Here is a 26,434-nt window from a genome sequence, read left to right on the forward strand (position 1 = left end):
AATAGGCTAGATTTACTGATGACAACAATGAAGTGGGTTTTATGTTTATTCTGACACATTTATTTCCACTAATGCTAACAAATCTGTTTGTATAATTTAAAAAGTTATATTGTGACATGTTTATTAAAATGAAAGTGATTTAAATAACACAGAGCTCATGTTATTGGTGACTTATCTTGAACTCTTTTTGTACATGGTGCTGTATTAAGCAGCACAAAACCTACAGAATGAAAAGTCTTTCAGGTTGCTCCATTTAAAATTGAAACGTCTGTTTATTTGACAAGTATCTAATCCACTTTATTTGCAATAAAGCAAGCATCACTTCGGGAAGCAGAAAGTGTCAGACTTGACAGTTCCGTTTTAAACTTCTCCCAGAACTTTAAGCAGTAAGTTTCACTGATCCGTCAGGCCAGCCACAATCAAAGTCAAGCACACCTCTTGAGACCAAAAAAAAAAAAAAAAAAAAAAATATTCTGACCATCATCCTTCAGTTGAAGATCCGTGAGTTCTACGGTCTGTTCAGTTTGCTTTTCTGTGATACCTGTCCTTTGAGCTTATCTTGATTGTTGGAAGCTGATAAAAGACCAATAAACATACAGTTTTATAACCAATTAATCACTCACTGTGATTTACAACATACAGTAAACTAATTAAATCATTAGCATTGTTCAATAAATCCTGCTGAAGGGAACACTTATCTGTTTAATTTTCATAAAACGGCTCTAATTATGTTTGATGTGAAGCTTACATATCTGATTAGCATTGGCAGGATGCTCCATCTCCAGCCAAGAGTTTCTGTCAGCAGGAAGATCAGAAGTGAGAAGAATGTGCACAGGTGACCGTCGTCCTGCCACACGAGCAGAGGGTGAATAGCACTTCTGGCCTGCTCTTAAACGTATTGCATTATCTGTCAAATAAGAGACATTTTAATCTATTTATGTATTTTTTCCAAATGAGCAAAGATCAATAAATCAGTTTTTTCCATCATTGATCAGTAAAGTGGCACAAAGACTCACTGTCAGCTGATGAAGGGCTGTTGCTATCCTGCTTATAAGGTTCAGCAGTTCTGAACTCACTGAAGAGCACACATGCAACACAAGCAGCACATGCATTAAATGTGTCACAGAGAAATAACTCTTAAAGAGTGAAGAACAAGCACAAATCACTGCAGAGAAGCAATGTTACAAAGCAAGTGCAAAAGCACTTCATTGAGCATCAAGCATCCGTGTGGTTAGAAGACATTAATCTACTTGTAGAAGAGACTTTTCTCTTACCTATAACTGGTTATTCTCCCAATTGGCTTTGTGATACTTTCAGCATCTTTAGTTTCTGTAGTACTGCCATGAAAAAGATTAATAACACTTGGGTGATTCACAAATCTCTACTTGTATGCAATTTCCTCAACTCCTCAATTGAACTTAATAAACTCCAACTCAGCTTAATAAACAAACTCCAACTCAGCTTAATAAACAAACTCCAGCTGGTCCAAAACACAGCAGCTTATTAGAGTTCTTATTAGAACCAGGAAGTACAGATGCTGGTCATATAATTAGAATATCATCAAAATTTGGTTTATTTAACTAATTCCATTCAAAAATAAATGTTGAAATGTTTATTTATTTATTTCCAACTGAAAATTATGAACATGAAAAGTATGAGCATATACAGCACTCAATACTTAGTTGGGGCTCCTTTTGGCTGAATTACTGCAGCAATGCGGCGTGGCATGGAGTCGATCAGTCTGTGGCACTGCTCAGGTGTTATGAGAGCCCAGGTTGCTCTGATAGTAGCCTTCAGCTCTTCTGCATGGTTGAGTCTGGCATATCACATCGTCCTCTTCACAATACCCCATAGATTTTCTATGTGGTTAAGGTCAGGTGAGTTTGCTGGCCAATTAAGAACAGGGATATCATGGTTCTTAAACCAGGTACTGGTTGCTTTGGCACTGTGTGCAGGTGCCAAGTCCTGTTGTAAAATGAAATCTGCATCTCCATAAAGTTGGTCAGCAGCAGGAATCATGAAGTGCTCTAAAACGTCCTGGAATATGGCTGCATTGACATTGGACCTCAGAAAACAGAAACTTTACTCTGGACCTCAAGCAATGTGGATTGTGTGCCTCTCCTCTCTTCCTCCAGACTCTGGGACTCTGATTTCTAAAGGAAATGCAAAATTTACTTTCATCAGAGAACATAAATTTGGACCACTTAGCAGCAGTCCAGTCCTTTTTGTCTTCGACAAGCTTCTGATGCTATCTTTTGTTCAAGAGTGGCTTGACACAAAGAATGCGACAGCTGAAACCCATGTCTTGCATACGTCAGTGTGTAGTGGACTCCTGCGGATATTCCTTCTGCTTGTACACTTTTTTTCTACCCCATCTTTTCCTTCCCTTCGCCTCTCTATTAATGTGCTTGGACACAGAGCTCTGTAAACAGTCAGCCTATTTTGCAATTACCTTTTGTGTCTTGCCCTCCTTGTGCCAATTGTGTCAATGGTCAAACTGTCAAGTCAGCAGTTTTCCCCATGATCGTGTAGCCTACAAAACTAAACTGATAGACCATTTAAAGGCCTTTGCAGGTATTGAGTTAATTAGCTGTTGAGAGTGTGGCACCAGGTGTCGTCAATACTGAACCTTTTCACAATATTCAAATTTTTTAAGATACTGAATTTGGGATTTTCCTTAGTTATCAGTTACAAAGAAATAAACATTTTAAATATATCAGTCTGTGTGTAATGAATAAATATAATATACAAGTTTTACTTTTTGAATGGAATTAGTGAAATAAATAAACTTCTACTAATCATATGACCAATACCTGTATGATCATTTTAGCCTGGTTTTGTCACACTTCACTGGCTCCCTATTAAACATCATATACATTTTACAATCTTGCTTATTACTTACAAAGCACTAAATGGTTTAGCACCCCAGTACTTGAGCAAGCTTTTAACACATTATACCCCATCACGTCTATTGAGGTCTCAAAACTCTGGCCAGTTGATAATGGTGTTGATGGCATTAGTGGTGGTTGAGGAGATTCCCCATTCTATGTAAAGCGCTTTGAGTGCCTAGAAAAGCACTATATAAATGTAATGAATTATTATCATTATCATTATTATTATTATTATTATTATTATTATTATTATAATAATACCTAGAATATCTAAATCAACTGCAGGCGGTCAATCTTTTTCCTATTTAGCACCTAAACTCTGGAACAGTCTTTCTAGCTTTGTTCGGGAAGCAGACACACTCTGTCAGTTTAAATCTAAACTAAAAACGCATCTCTTTACTATGACATACACATATCAGTTAAATGACTGTTAGGCTGCATTAACTACGTCAGCCGGAACCGGAAACACTTCCATAACACGTGATGTACTGGTCACATCATAAGAAGAATGGCATCTACACTAATGTTAGTCTCTCTGTTTATCCTGAGGTTTACTGCAGTCAGCCAGATCCAGGCTGTATCCAGATCAGATGGTGGACCTGCGCCTGGACATGACCAATGCATCCCCTGAAATGTCTGCAGAGAGCGTGTCAATTAAATCCTGTAAATGCAGCATCAACAGGACATCCTCAATAAACCCGTCTTCCTGGCGTGACAACGTGGATCTTTCGAATAATCTTACAAATATCTATTTATCTAATATTCTGTTTATCTAATTTGACCTGCAATGTATATGTACCTGCAAAATACACAGAGGAGAACTGGCACCCCGACTGAGCCTGGTTTCTCCCAAGGTTTTTTTCTCTATTCTGGCCCTGAAGGAGTTTTGGTTCCTTGTCACCGTTGCCTTTGGCTTGCTCAGTTGGGGACACTAATTTTCTGCCCGCATTGACACTATATGATAATTGAAATTAGCTGGATAACATCACCGTTTTCACCAGAGTGGCTGGACAGTCAAATCAAATTCTGTTGCATTATCTTTCTGTTAACACCGTGAAGCTGCTTTGAAATAATTGGACTTGTAAGTGCTATATAAATAAAGGTGTTTTGATTTGATTGTCTGATGCTGTTGACTTCCCTAAGGTGTTTTCCTCTATAATGGCTTTTTATGAATGCGACTCACTGTCTAGATTTGTGCTCTTCTTCGGCTATCCTCCTGAAGCTCGTACTAGTGTGTGGTCCTTGCTCTTCAACAATCCCGCCACGCAGCTCTCTCTTCAGCTCCACTATGGGGTCACAGACTCTCACCTGGGAAGATTCCAGAGGAAAATCCACTCCAGAACATCCTGTCATTTCAGATATTTGAGTGTGTGGGTGGTCAGAAAGGATTTTCATACCTCCATTAGGCCATTAACGTTATGCTGAGCGAGGGGAAGATGAGTCTGCAGGGTATAACTGCTGACAGGAGATCTGGGGACGTTACGCCAGTTCTGGCTTTGCAATTCCTGACCAAACACATTAACATGGAAAGAGCATAACAACAAGAGAATAATTAAATTTGACCAGAAGATGAAATCAAATAATTACTACAGTACATTTGTCTATATTTTACCTTTATATCTAAAGCATGATGCAGTTTCAGCCTCATAAGCTCCTGTTCCTGCTTCTGAATAAAGTCTTGGCATTCAGCAAAACTGTCAGACATCTGTACAATATACATTATGTTTTCATTGTTTACAATGTTAGTGATCTGATCTATTATCTGACAGGCATACAGTTGTATTTGGAATAAGCCTGTTCAACATGAAGACTGTCAGACACCTTGAATAAAGCCGCTTCCAGTCTCTCCGCTTTGCCTTTGAGTTCTCGCTCTTGTGAGCACAGAGCCTCCACTTCTGACTCCAGTCTTCTCCTGCTCTCCTTCTCTGACACTAGCTCTTGCATCTGTCTCTTAACCAGCAATGCCTGAAAATGCTTCTCCTATGACACAGAGACACACATTTATATGTACATGTGCAGAAAAGGAAAACATAAGCAGGAAAAAATTGCTCTTTGGACTGTGCAAAAATACGTTGGGAATGAGATGAGATATTTGTTCTTGCAATCAGATTTTTTTTTTCAAGGTGTATGGTTGGAAAACATATCAGTCTTACACTTTAGTAATAATAATAATTAAAAAAAACTATTATTCCACAAACTTGTGCAATCTGCTATTCTTTTTGTAACCAATAGTAACTAACTCCCAATGAAGAGTGAAACAATTTCCTAAATGCAACAGAACATTAGCTGTGTCTCATTTCAGAAAACTGCGTCCTCCGGAGGTCGCATTTGAAGGGTGCATACGTTATAAGGCCGTCTCATTTCAAAAAAGTGAGTAGGACTCTCCAAATGCGGCCTTCGAATGCATCCTTCTTTCACAAGATTTCGGAGTGTGCATGAGGTGTAGCCTTCACGGCTGGAGATAACCCATAATTCTTTGCGTCACCGTTAACAACCGTCATATATATATATTTTTTATATTATATGAAAAAACAGCACCACTGCCAGATATATACTGCCGACCCGACCCGACCCTGTCCAGAAGGCCATCATTGACACCCTCAAGCAAGAGGGTAAGACACAGAAATACATTTCTGAATGAATAGGATGTTCCCAGAGTGCCGTATCAAGGCACCTCAGTGGAAAGTCTGTGGGAAGGAAAAAGCGTGGCAAAAAACGCTGCACAACGAGAAGAGGTGACCGGACCCTGGGGAAGATTGTGGAGAAGGACCAATTCCAGACCTTGGGGGACTTGCGGAAGCAGTGGACTGATTCTAGAGTACTTTTTTCGGATGAAAGCAAATTTTGCATGTCATTCGGAAATCAAGTAGCCAGAGTCTGGAGGAAGACTGCGGAGAAGGAAATGCCAAAATGCCTGAAGTCCAGTGTCAAGTACCCACAGTCAGTGATGGTCTGGGGTGCCATGTCAGCTGCTGGTGTTGATCCACTGTGTTTTATCAAGGGCAGGGTCAATGCAGCAAGCTATCAGGAGATTTTGGAGCACTTCATGCTTCCATCTGCTGAAAAGCTTTATGGAGATGAAGCTTTGGTTGTTCAGCACGACCTGGCACCTGCTCACAGTGCCAAAAGCACTGGTAAATGGTTTACTGACCATGGTATTACTGTGCTCAATTGGCCTGTCAACTCTCCTGACCTGAACCCCATAGAGAATCTGTGGGATATTGTGAATAGAAAGTTGAGAGACGCAAGACCCAACACTCTGGATGAGCTTAAGGCCGCTATCGAAGCATCCTGGGCCTCCATAACACCTCAGCAGTGCCACAGGCTGATTCCCTCATGCCACGCCTCATTGAAGCAGTCATTTCTGCAAAAGGATTCCCGACCAAGTATTGAGTGCATAACTGAACATAATTATTTGAAGGTTGACTTTTTTGTATTAAAAACACTTTTCTTTTATTGGTCGGAAGAAATATGCTAATTTTTGAGAATTGTGGGTTTTCATGAGCTGTATGCCAAAATCATCAGTATTAAAACAATAAAACACCTGAAATATTTCATTTGGTGTGCAATGAATTTAAAATATATGAAAGTTAAATTTTTATCATTACATTATGGAAAATATTGAACTTTTATCACATATGCTAATTTTTTGAGAAGGACCTGTATTTAGACAGAAATACAAAATATTTAGGTTTACTGAACAGGATGGGATGACCAAAATCGTATTATATCTCATTATGATAAGAGCGATTTCATATTTTTGAAATGTACTTTTATAATTACAATATTTTTTTTATTTTATCTTTTTTTTTTTTTTATAAGCGAAAAATGCAAATTACAAACAATATGACACAAACAGTGTTTTATTTTTCAGCTATAGGTCTGTTTAACAGTAGCAAGTCAAGAAATAAATTAATCAAATATAGGCTTGTAAAAATATTGATTAGTCTTCAATCTATAAATGAACTATAGGCTACACTGATTCTTAATAAATATATTAAAGTTATATATTTTAAAGCCAAGCATGGGGTGGTTTTATATTTTTCACTGTTGTTTGATTAACATTAATCCCATAGAATATTAGGTCCGGCTTGAGACCTGCACAGATCCAGTTACCTTAGCTGTATATGTTCACTAAAGACATCCCAGAGCCAGACTGTGTTTACCTGAATACTCGCCAAGACGTGCATTTTTACATATTTTTGACCATTCCAACCCAAACTTAATAATCCACGAGAGAACTAAATTACACTTCAGGTCAGCGCAAGCAAGTCCCGCACCGCACTATTATTTCTCAAAAGCATGCATAATTCTGTTCCTTTCTTTGTCATGTGCTGCATGTGTTTATTTAACTCTTCTGCTTCCAATGTTTAGTGAACGGTGGAAGCAGACCTCTATATGCGTTATCTGCTAACGTTCTTCGGCAAAGTAATCTTGAATTTGAAATATTCAATATTCATGATATTTTCATATTTACATTATCGTCAAAAGTATTTAGATATTATCGCTAATATTCGATAAATTGCCCAGCCCTACAGGTGGGAAGTCATGGGTTTGACTGCCGTTCCAGTGCACTTTCACGTGTAGAAGGTTGGAAAAACAGGAGTTACGGGTTGCCTGCAATGCAGTATTAGTAACAAGGAGTTACTGTGAGAAACAGAAAGTTGTTGTTAGTGATGCATTTCACCATCTTGAGCTTCTCGATGGTCTCCTCCAGCAGCTGAATTTGGCTTTGCAGAAAATCAATCTGCTCTCTTTTAGCAGTGATCTGTTTCTGCATCCCAAGAGCAACCTTAAGACCTGAAATACACAAACATATTCCAATTAGTTCAACCACAGTAAATACCAAGAATAAATCTCAGTTCAACGTTAAAAATAAAAAAAATTTATCACTGTCTTGTCTGTCGGAATATTATATACAATGCATTATTGAGGTATCGTCCTATTTGTGAAATGTTTGACATTCAGACAGAATGAACTCAGGATGTTATGTCAGCTGCATCCCATGTTCACAAGAGAATAACTTAATATTGTTACTATTGGACTATATTGTTAATGTATTTTAAATTAATTACACACAGACTGATATATTTCAATTTTGAATCTTGACAGTTGTCCAAAAGAAGACCGTTGACACAGTGCACAAGGAGGGTAAGACACAAAAGGTCATTGCAAAAGAGGCTGGCTGTTTACAGAGCTCTGTGTCCAAGCACATTAATAGAGAGGCGAAGGGATAGGGATCAATAGGGATTGTACAAGCAATAGGGATAACCGCACTCTGGAGAGGATTGTGAAACAAAACTCGTTGTGGAGGAAAATGTGGAGGAGATTCACAAAGAGTGGACTGTAGCTGGAGTCAGCGCTTTGTAAGGCCGACCAAATCGTCCCAATGGAGGCTAACGATGGCAGGTGAAGGTCGCTGCGCGTTCTATGTTTTCAGTTGGGCATAAAGGATTTAATTCCAATTCTTCTTAATCTGACGCCATTTAATCATAATTTAGGATTTAGGTTAGAATGCCAATTGGTCATTTGGTAATTTATGTAATAAATTATTTATTTAGTAGTTATATTATTTAATAGTTTATGTACACATTTAATTATTCCGTTTAAACCTTTGTTGGAATTATGTCCGTTCGTAACCTAAATAATTCCAGAGCAAGTCAGAATCAATCAAAGTGTAACAATTTATTAACAGTCAGGTAAATGTATAATGCCAATTACATAATCAATTCAAAGGTAATCCAATGTAAAGTTTCCACAGTCAGGGATGGTTTGGGGTGTCACTGTGTTTTCTGAGGTCCAAGATCAACGCAGCCATATACCAGGACGTTTTAGAGCACTTCATGCTTCCTGCTGTTGACCAACTTTAAGGAGATGCAGATTTCATTTTACAACAGGACTTGCACACAGTCCCAAAGTGCCAAAGCAACCAGTACCTGGTTTAAGGACCATGTTATCCCTGTTCTTAATTGGCCAGCAATGACCTTAAAGGTGCACTATGCAACTTTCCGTCCACTGGAGGGCGCCTATTATAAACAAAGGCATAGTTTGATGACGCCAAGTTTGAGTGCAGTATCTTGGGACATGTGGTCTTCACCTCACAGCCGGTGGAAAATAGGACTCGGGCAGAAATCATGTTCATGGATGCGGTTATTAACGTTACTGTAGTATAAAGCAGAGCAGGACCGAGTGTTGTGGAGCTGAGCCGCTGGAGCGATTGTTATACAAACACACGGCTCGCGAACACCGGGACATTTATTATGACGAGACGGGACACAGTCGCCAGGCACGTGCTCTATTTCCGCTTTTCATGAGTATAAGGTAAAGCAGTTCTGTTAATCATATTAGATACATTTAAGTGTGTTTAAAATGATGTTATGATGTTACTCTGTGTGTCCGCTTGGCGCTGCTGTGACATGTTCACACTGCTAAGAGTAAAGCGCTTCTGCCCAATAAAACAGAGGGTAACGCAGATATGACACAATTGACAGGGGACTCCCTCAAACGCTATGCTGACACGTCCCGGGTCCTTGGTTAAAATAGCAATTTTCTCACAATTTATAAATACTTGGAAACATTTGAGATATTGTAAGTACTCAACTGAACAAAATATATAATACTGGCCTAGTGGTTTTTGGATATTTTACTGAAAAAAACTACATAGTGCACTTTTAACCCCATAGATTTTCTATTGTGAAGAGTAAGATGTGATATGCCAGACTCAACAATGCAGAAGAGCTGAAGGCTACCATCAGAGCAACCTGGGCTCTCATAACACCTGAGCAGTGCCACAGACTGATCGACTCCATGCCACGCCGCATTGCTGCAGTAATTCAGCCAAAAGGAGCCCCAACTAAGTATTAAGTGCTGTATATGCTCATACCTTTTATGTTCATACTTTTCATTTGGCCAAGATTTCTAAATATCCTTTCTTTGTATTGGTCTTAAGTATTCTAATTTTCTGATATTGAATTTGAGATTTTCAGTTATAATCAAATTAAAAAAAATGTTTTTTTAAAAAATATATCAGTCTGTGTAATGAAGCAATATAATATAAAAGTTTCACTTTTTGAATGGAATTAGTGAAATAATTAAACTTTTTGATGATATTCTAATTAAATGACTAGCACCTATACAACTGGTCTAGGTCTGGGTTTGCCTGTGGATGATTTAAAAACATCCTCACTTTAAGTATCAGCAGTGCTAGGAATGAGTATGGATGCCTTTATTTATATTTGAGCGTAATTAGGATTTTCCTCAATTTTTTACCCTCTAAGCTTTGATCTCTGAAAAACTCAAGGGCCAGTCCTGTGAAGTTGCTGAGGGGGAATGCGAATGCTCAGCTTTAAAAAAAAGAGAAGATCATTGTTCATTTTAAATGAGTCATCTTTTTCTCCTTACCAGTAGCCTTAAAACAAATTATTAAAACAAACAAAAATTATTTTGTGTGTGTGTACGTAGTACCATGACTATCAGCTCCCTTCAGTGTTCTCAACCAACTGTTGGCTTGGACCAGTTCTGCCCGTACTGTCTTCAGCTGAGTCCTGAAGTTAAGGTTCTGTTGTTCCAGCTCGCAGGTCTTACTGCCAAATAGCTCTTTCAAAGATTCCTGCCCCTCTGATTATTTGTGTTTTAGGAAAAAGGCAAACATGTCAGGGTGATACAGATGTGTTGATATCATAATGTAGACAAGAAATGCTTGAAAATAAATCCTAATTAAAATAGTTTGGCATAATCTTATTTTTGATTCATGTATGATACTGGTTTTATAAATGACCTTAGAAAATATATTTAAAAACCTGGGGTCTCATTTATAAAGCGTGCATACGCACAAAACGGGGCTGCTCACTTCTCCCCTTAGTCATGCTTCCACTACTCTTTCCCACAACTTCGTTGTATGGCTCATCAGTTTAATACCTCTGTAGTTTCCACAACTCTGCACATCTCCCTTGTTCTTAAAAATCGGCACCAAAACACTTCTCCTTCATTCCTCAGGCATCCTCTCACTCTCTAAAACCTTGTTGAACAACCTAGTTAAAAACTCTACTGCCATTTCTCCTAGACACTTCCATACCTCCACTGGTATGTGATCAGGGCCAACTGCCTTTCCTCTCTTCATCCTTGTCAAAGCTCTCCTAACTTCACCCTTGCTAATACTTTCTACTTCCTGGTCAACAATATTTGCGTCTACAACTCTTCTCTCCCTGTCAGTCTCCTCATTCATCAGTTCCTGTACTCCTTCCATCTTTCCCTCACCCTCCAGTCACCTGTCAAAACATTTCCATCTCGATCTGCTATCACACTAACCTGCTGCACATCCTTTCCATCTCTATCCCTTTGCCTCGCCAACCGATACACATCCCTCTCACCTTCTTTACTATCTAACCTTGCATACATGTCCTCATATGCTTTCTGTTTGGCCTTTGCCACCTCTATCTTAACCTCACACTGCATCACCCTATATTCCTGTCTACTTCCCTTCGTCCTCTCACTGTCCCACTTCTTCCTAGCTAACATCTTCCTCTGGATACTCTCCTGGATTCCTCATTCCATCAACAAGTCTTCATACACAACTGCACTAAAGAAAACATTTTGGTAAAACCCTTACACTTCTCTGATCATTACTTCATCACATTTAATATACATCTTACTACTTGTGCACCTCCACTTCCTCAACCAGTTAGTTTCAGACGAAACCTGCATTCTCTTTCTCCCTCTAATTTGTCCTCCGCTGTGGCATCCTCTCTTCCTTCACCCACACAATTTTCCTCTATGGATGTCAACACCGCAACAGACACTTTATGTTCTACTTTAACTTCTTGTCTAGATAGTATCTGCCCTCTATTATCTTCTAGGCCAGCACGCTCTACTCCCTCTAACCCTTGGTTACGCTCTACACCTCTTCCCTACCACCTTCAAGCAGGCTTGGGTAACCCCACTGCTTAAAAAAAACACATTAGACACATCACTTGTAGAGAACTACAGACCTGTTTCTCTTCTACCATTCATAGCGAAAACACTTGAACGAGTTGTTTTCACCCGGGTCTCATCTTTCCTCTCACAGTCTAATCAACTGGACGTAAACCAGTCAGGTTTCAAAAACGTATTGTCTTTTAATAATTAAAAATAATATTGTCAGTTACTGAATCCCTGCGGATAGCAAAAGCTGCTTCCAAATCATCAGTCCTCATCCTCGTTGATCTATCTGCTGCATTTGGCACTGTGAATCATCAGATTCTTCTGTTCACCCTCTCATCACTGGGCATCACAAGGACTCCAATCCATTGGTTTGAGTCTTATCTCACAGGTAGGTCTTTTAAGGTTGCCTGGAGAGGAGAGGTATCCAAAGCACATCAACTGACCACGGGGGTTCCTCAGGGCTCAGTGCTTGGACCTTTCCTCTACTCCATTTACACAACATCATTGGGACCCATCATTCAGGCACATGGCCTCTCATATCATTGTTATGCTGATGACACACAACTCTACCTTTCATTTCAACCAGATGATCCCACAGTACTTGCACAAATCTCAAGCTGTCTGGTGGATATCTCGGCATGGATGAAAAAACATCACCCGCAGCTCAACTTAGCAAAGACTGAGCTGCTCGTCTTCCCTGCTAATCCGACCCTACAAAACTACTCCACCATCCAGCTAAGTTCATCTTTGATTACCCCTTCAGGGTCGGTCAGAAATCTTGGAGTAATCTTTGATGACCAGCTGTCCTTCAAAGACCACATTTCAAAGACAGCTCGGTCATGCAGATTTGCGTTGCACAACATCAGGAAAATCAGACCGTTCGTTACGGAGCATGCAACGCAGCTTCTTGTCCATGCCCTCGTAATTTCTAGACTTGACTCTTGCAATGCGCTTCTGGCTGGACTTCCATCATGTGCAATCAAACCACTGCAAATGATCCAGAATGCTGCGGCACGTCTTGTCTTCAATGAGCCCAAAAGAGCTCATGTCATACCACTTTTCATCACTCTGCATTGGCTACCACTTACTGCCCGGATCAAATGCAATGCTCTGACTCTTGCTTATGGATTCACTACAAGCTCCGCAACAGCATACTTCAACTCACTCCTAGAAGTCTACACCCCCACCAGAAGCCTTCACTCAGCAAACGAGTAGAAGCTTGTGGTACCATCACAGAGAGGCATGAAATCCCTTTCCAGAACTTTTTCATTCATTGTTCCTGGTTGGTGAAACGATCTTCCGTCCTCCACATGCACAAGAGAATTACTCGCTTCATTCAAAAGACAGGTAAAAACGAATCTCTTCCATAAGCACTTAATCTTATCATAAAAAAATAATAATTCTAAACTCTTCCTCTGCTACTTTTTCTCTTTTCCCTCCCTTTTCTGTTTTTTTGCTACTCTGAGTAGTATACAAATCTTTGTATTTAGGGCACTTTTTGCGTTTCTTTGCCTCTTCATGACAGATCGCTTCCTGTACTCCTCAGTTGTAAGTCGCTTTGGATAAAAGTGTCTGCTAAATGCATAAATGTAAAGGTGTCACGTAGATGGGAATATGCACACAAATTATATACAGATGAGGTCATGCATAATAAAACTAGGCGCTGTAAGCTCCATATATGATGATTTCGGGAAGGAGAAAGGGTGGAGAAGCACGTACGCACAATCTGCTGCTGGCTGTGATTTATAAAGGGATTTTTGTGTAGGTTCTGGCGTACGCATGGTTTTATAAATCAGAATTTTTGTGCGTACGCAAAATCTAGCTTTTGTACGTACGTACACTTTTAGGATGAAATCTACGCAATTTTTTTTAAATAAATGAGACCCCTGGAAATAATGTAAATCAAGTAGTGAGCAGTTTTATTGCTACACATGACAATTGCAGGGTAATAAAAAGTAAACATTTCTTAAAAATAATATTATGGATAGTATGATATATGCAACTTGGTTTTTGTTTTTGCCAAACATATGTATGCAATACAAATACAACACAATAAAATTAAGAATTAAGTGTTTAAATAGTTTTTAGAGCCACTGTACTTTGAACAATGTTTAAAGTTGGTCTACATCAGGTCTGCATTTTTTTGTGATGTCATTTAGAGGAATCGGTGCCTTTACCTTTCAGTTGAGTAAGCTGCATACGTCGCACTCCCAGCTCAGTGGTCATCTGCTGTTTCTCTATAGTAAGCTGATCAACATCACAGATCTTTTCTGAGAGCGCAGCCTGCTGACAGACCTTCTCTCTCTCCATTGTGCTGAGTCTGACCTCTGCCTGTCTCAATGCAGCCTGTTAAAACCAACCGGTATATGAATGAGTCCCTCAGCTTACATCAAAGGAAATAATTGTGTAATTTATATTAATAGCTCTTCCTGTTCACGCCATTTATCATCAATCATGCGCATGAATGGGGTCATTCAAACTATAACTGGTTTATTCTCTGAACAGAAACAATCTAATAGTTAAGGCTTCCTAAATTCTGAAGAAGTTGAACAAATCTACTCAAAGATTCTTCCCCAAATTTCCCTACCTTCAGCTGCTGATTCTCCCCTTTGAGCTGCTCGATCTGGTTAGTCAAATATTGTTGCATGTTCCCAGTGCTGCTGTGCTCTCAGATAATCTGCATAGCATTTGCCAATTCTGCACTCATCTTCCGGTCCTCTGCCTCTGTCCTCCTCATGGCCTTCAGCAGACCCTGAACATCTTCCAGCTGGACATGGACCTGCTGCAGTTCACGCCGCTTCAACAACACCGGCAGATGCCTTCTCTCCAACTGAATCACATATAACAACACTGAGATATAAGCATTGGAAAGCCTCAAACCTGCCTACATTCTCTGAAGAACAATGTTCTCAACCGGTGAGTTGCAGCAGGTTTGCTTAGAAAGGGTTTCATACTTCAGGAAGAAGGATTTTAAACTTAAGTGGTCTTTTTCAAAGGCTGTGTGTGGAATCAAACACTTTGGTATTCCTGTACAAATGCATGTTTATGTACATATCATAGTAAAATTAACATTTTTAACAAGCTTTTTGTTTATTTGGTACTGTGGTTGGTCAGCACTTGATGACAAATGAAAACCCATAAGAGTACAGATGATGTGCCCTTGTGTCAGTCATTTGTCATGTTTGTGGTTTAAAAATGTAGACAAAGAATATGTATCGAGTAAATGGAACAGTTGGCCCTCTTTGCATCATTCTGAATATATGATAACTTCATCCTGTAATATAAGAAGCAATTGCAGTTATTCCTGTTTGAGTTTGAGGCTGGTTCAGGCTGTGCCGACTTACAGTCGATCTGCCTCTCTCTCGGCTTGCTAAAGCTAATTTCTAATCAATTCTGTCTCACTGCGCAGACCTGGCAGCTTCACCAGACTCATGCTGTTCTGTCTCTGCCAACAGCTCAAAAGTGTAATAAACACAGTTTGAAAATGCCATTCTTTAAAATGAGTTAGTTCCAATGATCTTAAAATATTTCTGTTGAAAAAGAGGAGATTAAAAAATATATAAAAAGAAGACAAATGCGATTGTATTCTAAAAAATCTAGAATGACACACTCATATGAGGACAACTTTGCAGACCAATGTTGGGTGATTTTTTATGTTTTTTGCAAAGTCTCAGTCTCTTAAGTCTCTTTAAGTCTTTTATTGCTCACTAAGGCTGCATTTATTTGATCATAAATACAGTAAAAAAAATATTTATTTTAAAGTAGCACTAGGTAACTTTTCAACCTTCATAATATATTTTTTAAGACTCTTGTGATGATAAATCGACTTACAATAGGTTGAATGACACGTCTGCCATAGCCTGATGGGGTCTGTATCGTTTTTAATCGTACTTTTAAACTTCGGGTTTCGGGTAGTAACCCGAGAACAAAAAAAAAAACTACAAAATTTGACTGCTTTACGGCACTTCCACCAACACCCACACTTCCTTAAATTCGGACGTGCGAGCCCAACTTTGTTCGTCGGATAATATAGTCATGTCCGAAGCAGCATAGACAAATAAGAAATAAAAGGTTTTGTTGGAGGAAAGCAATAAGAGGAAACGAAAAAGTGATGGGATTAAAGGCAGGACGAGGATCAACATTGGACCAGCGTTCGTTGGCGTGAGCTGAAGGAGCCGTGCCCGACCAATGCTGTCATGCTTGTTATGGTAATTACCTACCACTCAAACGTTGAATTGAAGTATCATATAGATTCTGTAAAACGGTAACCAATAGACTACTATAATGACGCTGGCTGGTAAACGTGAGCATCAGGATTATTTGGCGTTTGAAAAAAATAAAACCCATGAAATTATATTCATATGACATGCTGAAACATATGCCACTGACTGTACCTGGGATGAAGACATTTCACACGCGCCGCCAGAAGAACACCTGCATGTGAACTCCTCTTGCAGTGTTCAGGTTAACTGTTAGTGCTGCACCAACCCGCGGCACCACTTTTATGAAGTTATTTGGCCCGCACCGCACCACTATATATATTTTTACAATCCGCCCCGCACCCGCGACCATTAAATAGACATACGGGGTCCGCGGGTTATGAGACGACCCACGCATCACTAGTTTAGGGATATCAGGGTTGTCATGTCAACAAATGCACGCACGATGGCATCCCCTGTTGTAGGATGACAGATCTTACAACAGTAGTTGAGGACATTATTTTTTCCAAACTGTAGGGGGACCCCGAGAGCAAAAGTTGCCAAGTGCGGCTTTAAAATGTAATATATTCCTGTGATGATGTGATTGTTCTAAAGAACAAAACAAATCATTACTGTTACCAAGCGTTTGAACAGTAATGTAAGCTTTTCAACAAGTGATTTCAACAATGGTATTTTTAAACGAGAACTTTAGCTTTGGTTGATTCTGCAGTTTAGGTTAAATACCTCTGATCAAGACTTTTTCTTCAAGCTGAAAATGACATTTTTGGCACAACAGTGTTGCAGAAATAAAGACTGGCTGCTTCTGAAATTGCATACTTCCCCATTTATTGAGTGAAAAACAGTATGTGACAAAAAAAAGCATGTCTGAATTCACAGCACTCATAAAAGAGTAGGCAAAAATGACCTGGATGATCTTCTGGCGAGATTCTGAAATGCGCATTCAGGATATGGGGATGATTAGGAGGCCATGTTGCAAATTGGGCCAGGATGCTGGGGTTATTCCCCTACTCTTTTTCCAAACGACATCCTGGAATCAGGACCTCGGTTTAACGTCTCATCGGAAGGATGGTGCATGTTACAGTATAGTGTCTCCATCACCAGGACCCAAACAGACTGTGTGAGCACCCCCTGCTGGCCTCACTAACACCTCTTCCAGTAACTAGTTTTCGCAGGACATCTCCTATCCAGGTAATGGCCAGGCTCAGCCTGCTTAGCTTCAGTGGGAAACCATTTCTTGGGCTACAGGGTGATATGGCTGCTGGCTCAGCCAAACAGATAGTTCCATCCAAGTCTTATGGCATTGGTTGAACCAATGTTGTGGCATTTGGGGTAATGATTTGATTGTGCCACAAATACACAAACTTCCAGTCAGTATGTCTCTGGCAGTTAAAACAAACAAACAAAAAAAAACAAAAACGTCTTGAGTTGCTCAAACTACTTTTTATTACTATAAGTTGGCCGAGTTATGCATGTTATTGGGCTGAGAGGTTTCTTCCTCTCACGGCCTTCTTGGCCTGGGACTGGGCCAAATGCTTCTCCACTGACCTGAACCAGCAGCCAACTCAATTACGTTCCAACAGATCCTTCTCTCATTGTAGTACCACCTCATCCAGCATGTGAAGACTATCCAGCTTACCAGATGCATCAGTCAGACAGTGCTAATGTGAAACATCCCACATACCAGTGTGCTGCAGTTTTGGTGTAAACACAAAAAGGGCTTGGAACACTTGTCTCATTATTACCATAGTTTAATTTGTCCATTGTTTCTTTGGTTCCAGCTCACATATCTTACTCTGGTGTAAACACTGAGGCTGGACTTGCAGATTATTTTCTAACACAAAACAAAAGCCTTTTAATCAAAAAGTGAAAGAAGCAAAATCAACTGGAAGGGTATGTGTATGATGAGCACTTACTGCAAACACCAGTTTCTCAGTCAATACCGCCACCCTCTGGCCAGGACTGGTAATGCGTTGCTTTTGTCTGCAACAGAATAACGTAGTGATGGATCACATACATACAGCATTACGTCAAATTCTGAAACTCAGTGATCCTTAAACTCAATAAAACCCAAAGACACAAAGCACAGGGCCCTAATAAATAAAAAAATAGCAATACATGAATGAATACCGATTAAAAAATAAATCACTATCACTGCAGCATCTTCATTATTGTAAAACAAATGTGTAGTTTTGTTGTCTTTTATCACAGCTATGTGATAACACGTTATAAGATGTTTGTCAGAAAGTAGAATAAACGTCTGTTAGCTAAATATACAATAACGTGGCGTTTTCACTCTTATTATTTGTGTTATTCGCGCTTATTATTTTAGCTGGTAACGACGTTACACAGTCAATTACATAAAAAGAAAGCTATTCATACATTTTACGACCTGATTAAACTGGCAAACTCACATAGTATGGGCGAAGTTTGATCTGGAGAAATAACGCGTCGAAACCCTTCTGTCGGTGGACACTGGACAGCTTAAGCTGATAATAATAACTAATTAGTCATGTTTATCAGCTTTATTTTTGATAACAAAAACCATCATGTATAACTGCGATATTCTCTTTTACCAAATAAATTGGTAAAACAATAAGTGTAAAATTTTGTATAAACGTATTTTCTTTTTTACTTCGTTTGCACGTGCAACGAGATATAACAAAAGCTACCTAACATGCTATTGCTAGCTAGTTTTCAAACAGGCAGGCGCAATGAAAGCCATCATCGTCACCATAGCAACTCCAGAGCTCGTAACAAGTTAACCAATTATCTCGTAAAACGTCACTTTTTACGATCTATGGTCACTCCCGATGGCCTTTCTTTCCAATCACACAGGCCATTGCATGCAACATGTCGTAATCATCTAAATAAATAAATAAATAAATAAATAAATATAAACACCCCATGTGCATCAGAAAGCATGCCTTTCACAATCGTCAACCAGTAGCCTAAAAATGCCATTTTTAATGAAAAAAGAAAAATCGGAAGGGGTATAAAAAAGTATAATAGTATAGACAAATATCTCAAAACGATTGAATTTAAAAGTTGATTTTAAACATGCAATAGAAATGTTATTTCACTTGTGTATGGATAATGATATAAATAAATTATATTTATTTCTCTGTAAAAAAAAAAAAAAAACTTGAGGGATTCTAAATGCACTTTCTTTATTTTCACACGAAGATGAGTTTGAAATATATCAACCAAATATTTCTCATTTTGCAGTTTGTTTTTATATATTATAAATGTTTTATTTTTTTAATGCAATGTCCGTGTTTTGGTGTCTATTTCGCAATAAAAATATTCTCCCATAAGTATACTTGCTCTTTTGGCACACGTATGATTTCGTGTGAAATCTTTATTTAAATGTGGTTCTTTCGCCATTACAGACTACAATACAATGCAATACAAAGCTTCATGTTCACCACAAAATGTGACATTATAATTTCACCCTCTTGATACGGTCTTTTTCCACACTCGCGGAACGGACGAGTGTGTGTGTGTGTGTGTGTGTGTGTCGTCTCTTCCCACGCACCCCTCCCCCGCCTCTCCGCTCGCTCTGCCCAAAAATGTGAAACCAAATCCGAGCAGCAGGTCATAGAGCCTAGTTTATTTTAAAACCAATACTCAACTACCTCGACTCGACAGGACCATGGAAGCAACGCGGAACAGGCAGTTTAAAGAAATAACCGTCGCGTTGAGAGATACAGAGTAAAATGAGGCAGAGCCACTACGCTGGTTTAATGTGTATTGTTGTTTGGCTGCTCGTGCGTCTCCAATGTCTCTGCCCGTAGTTCTGCCTGGATCTTGTTGTCGTTTATCAGGGGCTGCTCTGGCCCATCAGTTCGCGAACGCATCGTACAGAAGTCGCAGCCGCTGTGTGTCCGCTCTTCCGGCCCGCATGTCTGGATCGCAGACGCGGATCATTCCGGCGCTGCTGCCCGCTCGCCCTCTGCTCTCCCTCGGCTTGCTGCAGCTGGTTCTCGGCTGCTCCATGGTGGCGCTCTCTTTCGGGGCTCTGTCCCTTAGCAACTCGCCCCCTATTAGAAACTCCTGTCCGTTTTGGGCCGGGTCTTCTGTGAGTATTAGATTACTGGCCATAATCAGAGGTGCTAATGTTTTTTATTTTACACCACAAGCATGCTGCTACCTATTTTAAAATGTGCGCTTGATAACAGCTTTAAATTGATTCAATACAAACTAACAGGTATAAAGAAGTTTTATTGCAGTCTAATGTGTTTCCAATGTAGTCTGATACAGAAACGTGGTGCAGCTACACTTTTAGTAGTCTCCTCTATGAGCACACCAGACATTGTTGTCTAACAATAATTCAATATGAAGGAGCTGACCTGTCAATACGTTGTGAATTAGTTATTAATTACACTTAAAGTGCTAATGTGCAGATTTTGCCTTAAAGGAAATATTTCTACCTGATCGGGACATTACGTTATAGATGTAATCTAATGCAGTTAGGTTGATTCAGTTATAATACATACTTATTAAATAAACTTGTAATATTCTTATAATAATTTAACTGAAATCTTTTTCAGAAAAGTTTTAATAACTTTTGAAACTGTCCTAGTACCTAGTTTATTGCAATTTACAATATTATTTCCCAGTATTATTTTCCAGTTTCCCAATATTTTTTATTTAAGTATGGGTTACATTTGTGTTCAGACAGTCAGCAGGAGCTGAGAGATCTCGTCAGTGAATTCATGGTTAAGTGTGAATCTTTTTTACTGCTTAACACTATAGTGAGATATTAATTATAAGTAAAGCTGCCATATTATGCATACCACTTAAAAATATTTTGGCATGTAAACAACAGTTAGTTAACAAGATCTAATGTTTGTTTATTTATACACTTGAATTTGAAATTAATTATTTATGCAGAAAATCGGTACAATTTCACTCAAATAAAAATTATTTATATATTCTTTAATAATTGTCATTTACCAATGATAGAAATAAAGAAGTCAAGTTGATGTTAAATTATCTTATTAAATAATATTTTTAGTAAAATACAATTTCATAGGTTAACAAAGTAGAACACTGCTTTTTGATTGTAAGAAAAAGAATGCGCTAAACACAGGAACCCATCAGCTGCAATCACAGTCCCACAGCATTCAGTGTTGTTGACAGGAAGTGGCAGGGTTAGAGGAAACACAAGGGAGCTAAGGATGGACAATAGTATTTGAGTGAGGCTGCTGGCTAACAGCACATTGAGTGAGATGAGTCAATGAAACAGGTTTTAAAGGTGCTGAAGGCATGTGATGGGTAATGGTGGTCTGTGAATGTTTGCCTCTTTACTGAAAGCACTGTTTTTTATCTGCAGGTCATCCTCTCTGGAATTATTGGACTAACCACATGGAAACGGCCAATGCTACTATTGGTATGTTTGTTTTGCCAATCTAAGTCTTTAAAGGCAACAGTTTGTGTGCTCTGGTTTTAAAGGGGTCATATAATGGTGCATGGACCTTTACAAGCTGATTGTATGGAAATGTGTGTTGGCAGTGCCTATACACAACCATCCTATAATGATAAAAAATCCATCCAGTGTTTTTAAAAAAAAATCTCCTTATATGTTTTCCCCTGTCTCAAATCAAGCAGTTCGACCCTGTGACATCACACAGTTGGACGCCCCTCCCACGACTGTTGATTGACAAGCATCATTTCAACTTAGACGCGCCCTGAGCGAGCTCAAGCTGTCGTCGTCATAGTCAGCCATTGTATAGAGTTGCTGGAGCAGAATGACGTCCAAGCGATTGTGGTGTTCTGTTTTTGGGTGTAATAATGAACACAGCAGTCTGATGTTCCTAAATCCAAACCGCTGAAGACGCAGTGGCTGAGTTTTTTGTTTTTCGTCGATGCGGTTAGCGCAGACATAAAAGCAAAGCATTTCTCACCAGACTGCTTTATAATGGAGGGTCAGTATAAAGCAGGTTTTGCTAAGAAGCTGCTCCTGAATAAAGATCTGTACCAACTATTAGTGTTCCTGCTGCATCTCCAGAAGAAGTGAGTGTAGTTTGAAACGCTTGCACGCTTCACAATGAATGCAGCTAAAGTTTACAGAGTAAGTTAAATTACGGCATGCTTTCTATGTATGACGTTCTCAATATAATTCATAATCCTACGTTTATAATGAACAACGCGTTATGGTTATTGTGTTATTACAAACTGTGTACGCTGGTTTTAAAGTTAACGTGGACATGGTAACACTATAAGCTTAATAATGTAGATGGTTTATAACGGTGTCTGTTACTGTAGAAAAAAAAAACAGTTATTACAATGCATAGATAACGTTACGCAACACTGACAAACTGACATTAACAGAAAAAAAAGTTTTTATTGGCATTAGGTGTAACATCAATATGTCAATGAACTAACGTATACATCAGTAAACACATAGCATTCGCGCTAATGTTACCCTGCCGGTACATAAAGATAGATCAAAGTGACATTACATTAACCAACCATTCAGAAATCCCCTTTTTAGCCTTAAATGTCGAATTTCATTGCAGTCGTCATCTTGTCCCGGGTCCGACTTCAGTTCAAATTGATAAAGTTGCACAGATCTGTCCTCAGAGACTCATGTAGCCATTGTTTCGCCTCTACTGTTGTCAAGGGCAACACTCCTTGTGCCGCCCCACAGAACAGAGGGGCAGGGTCATTTATCATTTAAAGCCTTATGCACTGAAATGGCTTGGTGAAAACAGAGCTGGTTTTGACCAGGTAAAATTTTTGTTTTCTTACTATACTAATGAGAATTTTTAATTAAAGTATATTACAAAGTTTTCATTTAGACATTAAAGAATCATATTAACTTAAAATAACATAAAAATGGCATTATATGACCCCTTTAATAAGCAGATACATTTATTTTTACTTGAAAGTGGTTATATAATGTTTACTACATAGAAATAATCCTGTATTGATCTGAACATGGTTTTAGGGTAATCTTCTGCATGCCTACCCATGTCCTTATGTTAAAGGCAGTTGTTAGGCCCTTAAATGACCCCTTAAAGAGGATCTGTGAACACCAGATATTTAGTTAGGACCTGGTTAATTAAGTCTCAAGCCGACCATCAGCTTCTTCCTGTTGCCAGATTAAAAAAATAATTTTTAGTAGTAGTTAAGGGTAGGTTGAATGACTTCAGATTTTTTGAAGTTGCCAGTTACATGATAAAAATCGAGTTTACGCTGATTAGTCGCTGATAACGTCATCAATGAACAAATAAGCCTGACCCTCGAGCTGAGATCTCATGCACAGAGCTGCCCACAAGGTTATTGTTCCTACATAACTTATTTTGTTCCTACATAACTTATTATTAATCAGGTATTTTGTCTTTTGGGTCATTATATTTCTCACAGATTTCTGATCGTTCTAAATCAGATACAGATAAAGTTACAGTAAAGATTGGGCTACATTTATTTATATGAATGCATTAGTGAGAGAGCTATTTCGTGTGAATTGATTCTACCTGGCAGCTTACTTATTGATTAGTCGACTTGTCTGTTAATCGGCAAGCATGCATTAAATGCTGTTCTTTTCAACTTTCTATTCATATAATAAGAAATGTTTTTGGAGCAGCAAATCAGCATGATTTCTAAAAGGGTCCTTTGACATCGAAGGGTGAACCAAGTCCAACATCTTCCTGGATCAACATCTTTGTTGATCCTGGAACAGCAATCTGATTATCCAATCAGATTTGAGGTACAAGTTTACAGTGTTGAGTTTAGGCTTACAACTAGAGTAAGGTGCTTCTACATTGGTGTAATTCACAGTAATTCCCTCTGATTTAAGGGATCAGATATGGCTAAAGTTAGGTTTAGATGCAAGGATAAGGTAAGGACTAAACACTCTGTGATGGCTGCTGAAAATTTGGCTTTGCCATCACAGGAATACATTTTAAAATATATTAAAATAGTAAACAGTTATTTTAAATTCTAATAATATTTCACAAATAGATTTATTGTATTTTTTAACAAATAAATGCAGCCTTGAAAAAACACAAAAAAATCTCACTGACCCCAAAACTTGTGAAAGCTACTGTAAGTAGTATAATTTGCTTATTCCAGATTTGGGCAGTAGTATTATATTTGTCAAATAAAATGACTGACTAGGATTCATTTCTTCTCTCTCACACAGGTAAATCTGTTTGTATTGCTGTCAGTGGTCTGTATTCTGCTAAACCTCGCAGGGTTCATCCTCTGCTGTCAAGGGGCTCAGCTGGTCTCCAGTACCATTAACTGCCAGCTGGTGAGGAATCTGTGCCCTTGGATATGTGTGGTGTTCAAGATAATAACATTACAATGTTAAATGTCTCATGTATTGATGACAGTATTTAATAACCTAGGTGCAAGTATATATTTATATTATATTTTAAAGGGGGGTCTATTGCCTGACACATTTCTGTTACAGACATTAAAGATGATTTAAATGTGTATGGAATAGAAAAAAGAGACTTGTGGTTAGGCTTAAGGGTTAGACCAATTCTAATTGGTTAGACCAATTACATAATTGTATAAAACTACATAGCAACTACCTAGAACAACCTGGCAATCTCATTGCAACACTCTAGAACACATTATGGAAAAAGCGGACCATACTTCTGTACCGTGCTTATAGGACTAAAGTTTGTCCAAGTCAAAGAGAGCCCTGAAATATCAGTCAAATCAGGTTCCAGCTTTTGATTTAGTTTTTGGGGGTGCTGTCATTTCTGAAGGCTGCTCTTTCATAATTTCCACTTCTCATGAAAATGTCCCTGCCATATTGTTGACCTCATATCTTTGAGCTGTTATCGCATGCAGTGCCAGACCACTCAAAAGGCCGTGTGTGTCAAATGTAGACAAGTGCCTTGAAACTTCCTCCTCAGTCTCCTACTTGCTCTCTCCTACTGCTCTCCAAGCAGTTCTTTAGGTTTTAGTATACCATGTCATCAGATGTTAATGAGAGACTAACATAATAAATGTTTCTGTGTTTCAGAGTGAGCAGGGCGATCTCTGTTACTGTTGTTCAGAAACCCCAAGCACTCAGTGCCAAGAGGAGAAGTTGATTAAAATCTACGCAGGTCATGCATGTGGCACAATGAGAATCCTGCTCAAGGTGTGTGTGTGTGTGTGTGTGTGTGTGCATGCATACATAAGTACTAAAATATTATTACTGCTACCTGCTTGGTGAATAGATAGCTATAAGTAGTAGTGTAATAATATTTTATATTATATATTTAAATTTTTTATATACATCTATTTATAGATGGATGGATAGACAGACAGGCAGATATTAGAGAGATAGATTTACACTCGCCTGTCACTTTATTAGGTACACCTTGTTAGCTAGTACTGAGTTGAACCCCTTCAGAATTGCATTCAGAATTGCATTAATTCTTTGCCTTCAGAATTGCATTAATTCTTTGTGGCATATATTTAACAAGGTGCTTGAAACATTGCTTAGAGATTTCGGTCCATATTTACATGAGAGCATCACGCAGTTGCTGCAGATTTGTCGGCTGCACATCCATGATGTGCCATTAGAAGTCCCGGTAGTTCAGCAGTTTCTGAAATACTCAGACCAGCCCATCTGGCACCAACAACCAAGCCACATTCAAAGTCACTGACATTACTTTTCTTTCGCATTCTGAGGCTCAGTTTAAACTTCAGCATATCGTCTTGAACACATCTACATGCCTAAATGCATAATCGCTGCCATGTGATTGGGTGATTAGATTAGATTTGTGTTAATGAGACGTCGAACAAAAAAGTGTCTGGTGAGATAAACAGCAGAGTAATATAAGACACATTAACAGGCATATAGGAAATATATTTTTTTAGGAAATTATGCAGTTTAGTATAATTAGGTCATTATATGAAAACTATTTGACTGCAGAATGCCACAGCTGACCAATCAGTAGATACATGTAGATTCCTGATGTCAGAGTTTTCTCTCTTCCAGAAAGTGCTCTTTGCACTGTGTGCACTGAATGCTTTGGCCACGGCTGTGTGTCTGGTTGCTGCTGCACTCAGATATCTCCAGATCTTCTCAACCAGAAGGCCATGCATGGTGAGATAAATCATATTACAGAAAATATTAAATATATATAGGTGTTGGTCATATAATTTGAATGTCATGAAAAAGTTGATTTATTTCACTAATTCAAAAAGTTAAGTTTTTTTAATTATATTCATTCATTACACACAGACTGATATATTTCAAATGTTTATTTCTTTTAATTTTGATGATTATAACTGGCAACTTAGGAAAATCCCAAATTCAGTATCTCAGAAAATTAGTATATTGTGAAAAGGTTCAATATTAAAGACACCTGGGGCCATACTCTAATCAGCCTATTAAAGGTGCTCTAGAATGATTTGAAACAATATGTTAAATTGTTCTCTGATACATAG

At 38.7% G+C, this 26,434-nt stretch overlaps 2 protein-coding genes across 2 annotated transcripts in view; one reads left to right on the top strand and one right to left on the bottom strand.

Annotated features, from left to right (window-relative positions):
• Positions 1-32: 32 nt before the first annotated feature.
• On the bottom strand, positions 33-18,782 carry LOC137070742 (coiled-coil domain-containing protein 158-like). The gene is made up of 14 exons (XM_067438149.1): positions 18,442-18,782; positions 17,944-18,010; positions 14,398-14,640; positions 13,988-14,156; positions 10,356-10,508; positions 7,579-7,691; positions 4,713-4,871; positions 4,504-4,596; positions 4,289-4,396; positions 4,075-4,199; positions 1,275-1,337; positions 1,017-1,075; positions 749-907; positions 33-573 (listed from the first exon to the last, which is right to left on the bottom strand). Exons 3-14 carry the CDS (start codon positions 14,455-14,457, stop codon positions 509-511), a joined length of 1,326 nt encoding a protein of 441 aa, XP_067294250.1. The 5' UTR covers positions 14,458-14,640; positions 17,944-18,010; positions 18,442-18,782; the 3' UTR covers positions 33-508.
• A 794-nt stretch (positions 18,783-19,576) lies between these two features.
• Positions 19,577-26,434, top strand: part of fam189a2 (family with sequence similarity 189 member A2) — a 31,369-nt gene continuing 24,511 nt past the window's right edge. The window contains exons 1-5 of the mRNA XM_067438143.1: positions 19,577-20,108; positions 21,366-21,422; positions 24,180-24,290; positions 25,017-25,136; positions 25,983-26,090. Of these exons, the coding sequence (XP_067294244.1) occupies positions 19,809-20,108; positions 21,366-21,422; positions 24,180-24,290; positions 25,017-25,136; positions 25,983-26,090 (696 nt within the window). The 5' untranslated portion in view covers positions 19,577-19,808. The remainder of the gene's footprint in view (positions 20,109-21,365; positions 21,423-24,179; positions 24,291-25,016; positions 25,137-25,982; positions 26,091-26,434) is intronic.

The sequence above is a fragment of the Pseudorasbora parva genome, chromosome 3, assembly GCF_024679245.1.
Source record: "Pseudorasbora parva isolate DD20220531a chromosome 3, ASM2467924v1, whole genome shotgun sequence".
In the NCBI taxonomy this organism is placed as follows: Eukaryota; Metazoa; Chordata; class Actinopteri; order Cypriniformes; family Gobionidae; genus Pseudorasbora; species Pseudorasbora parva.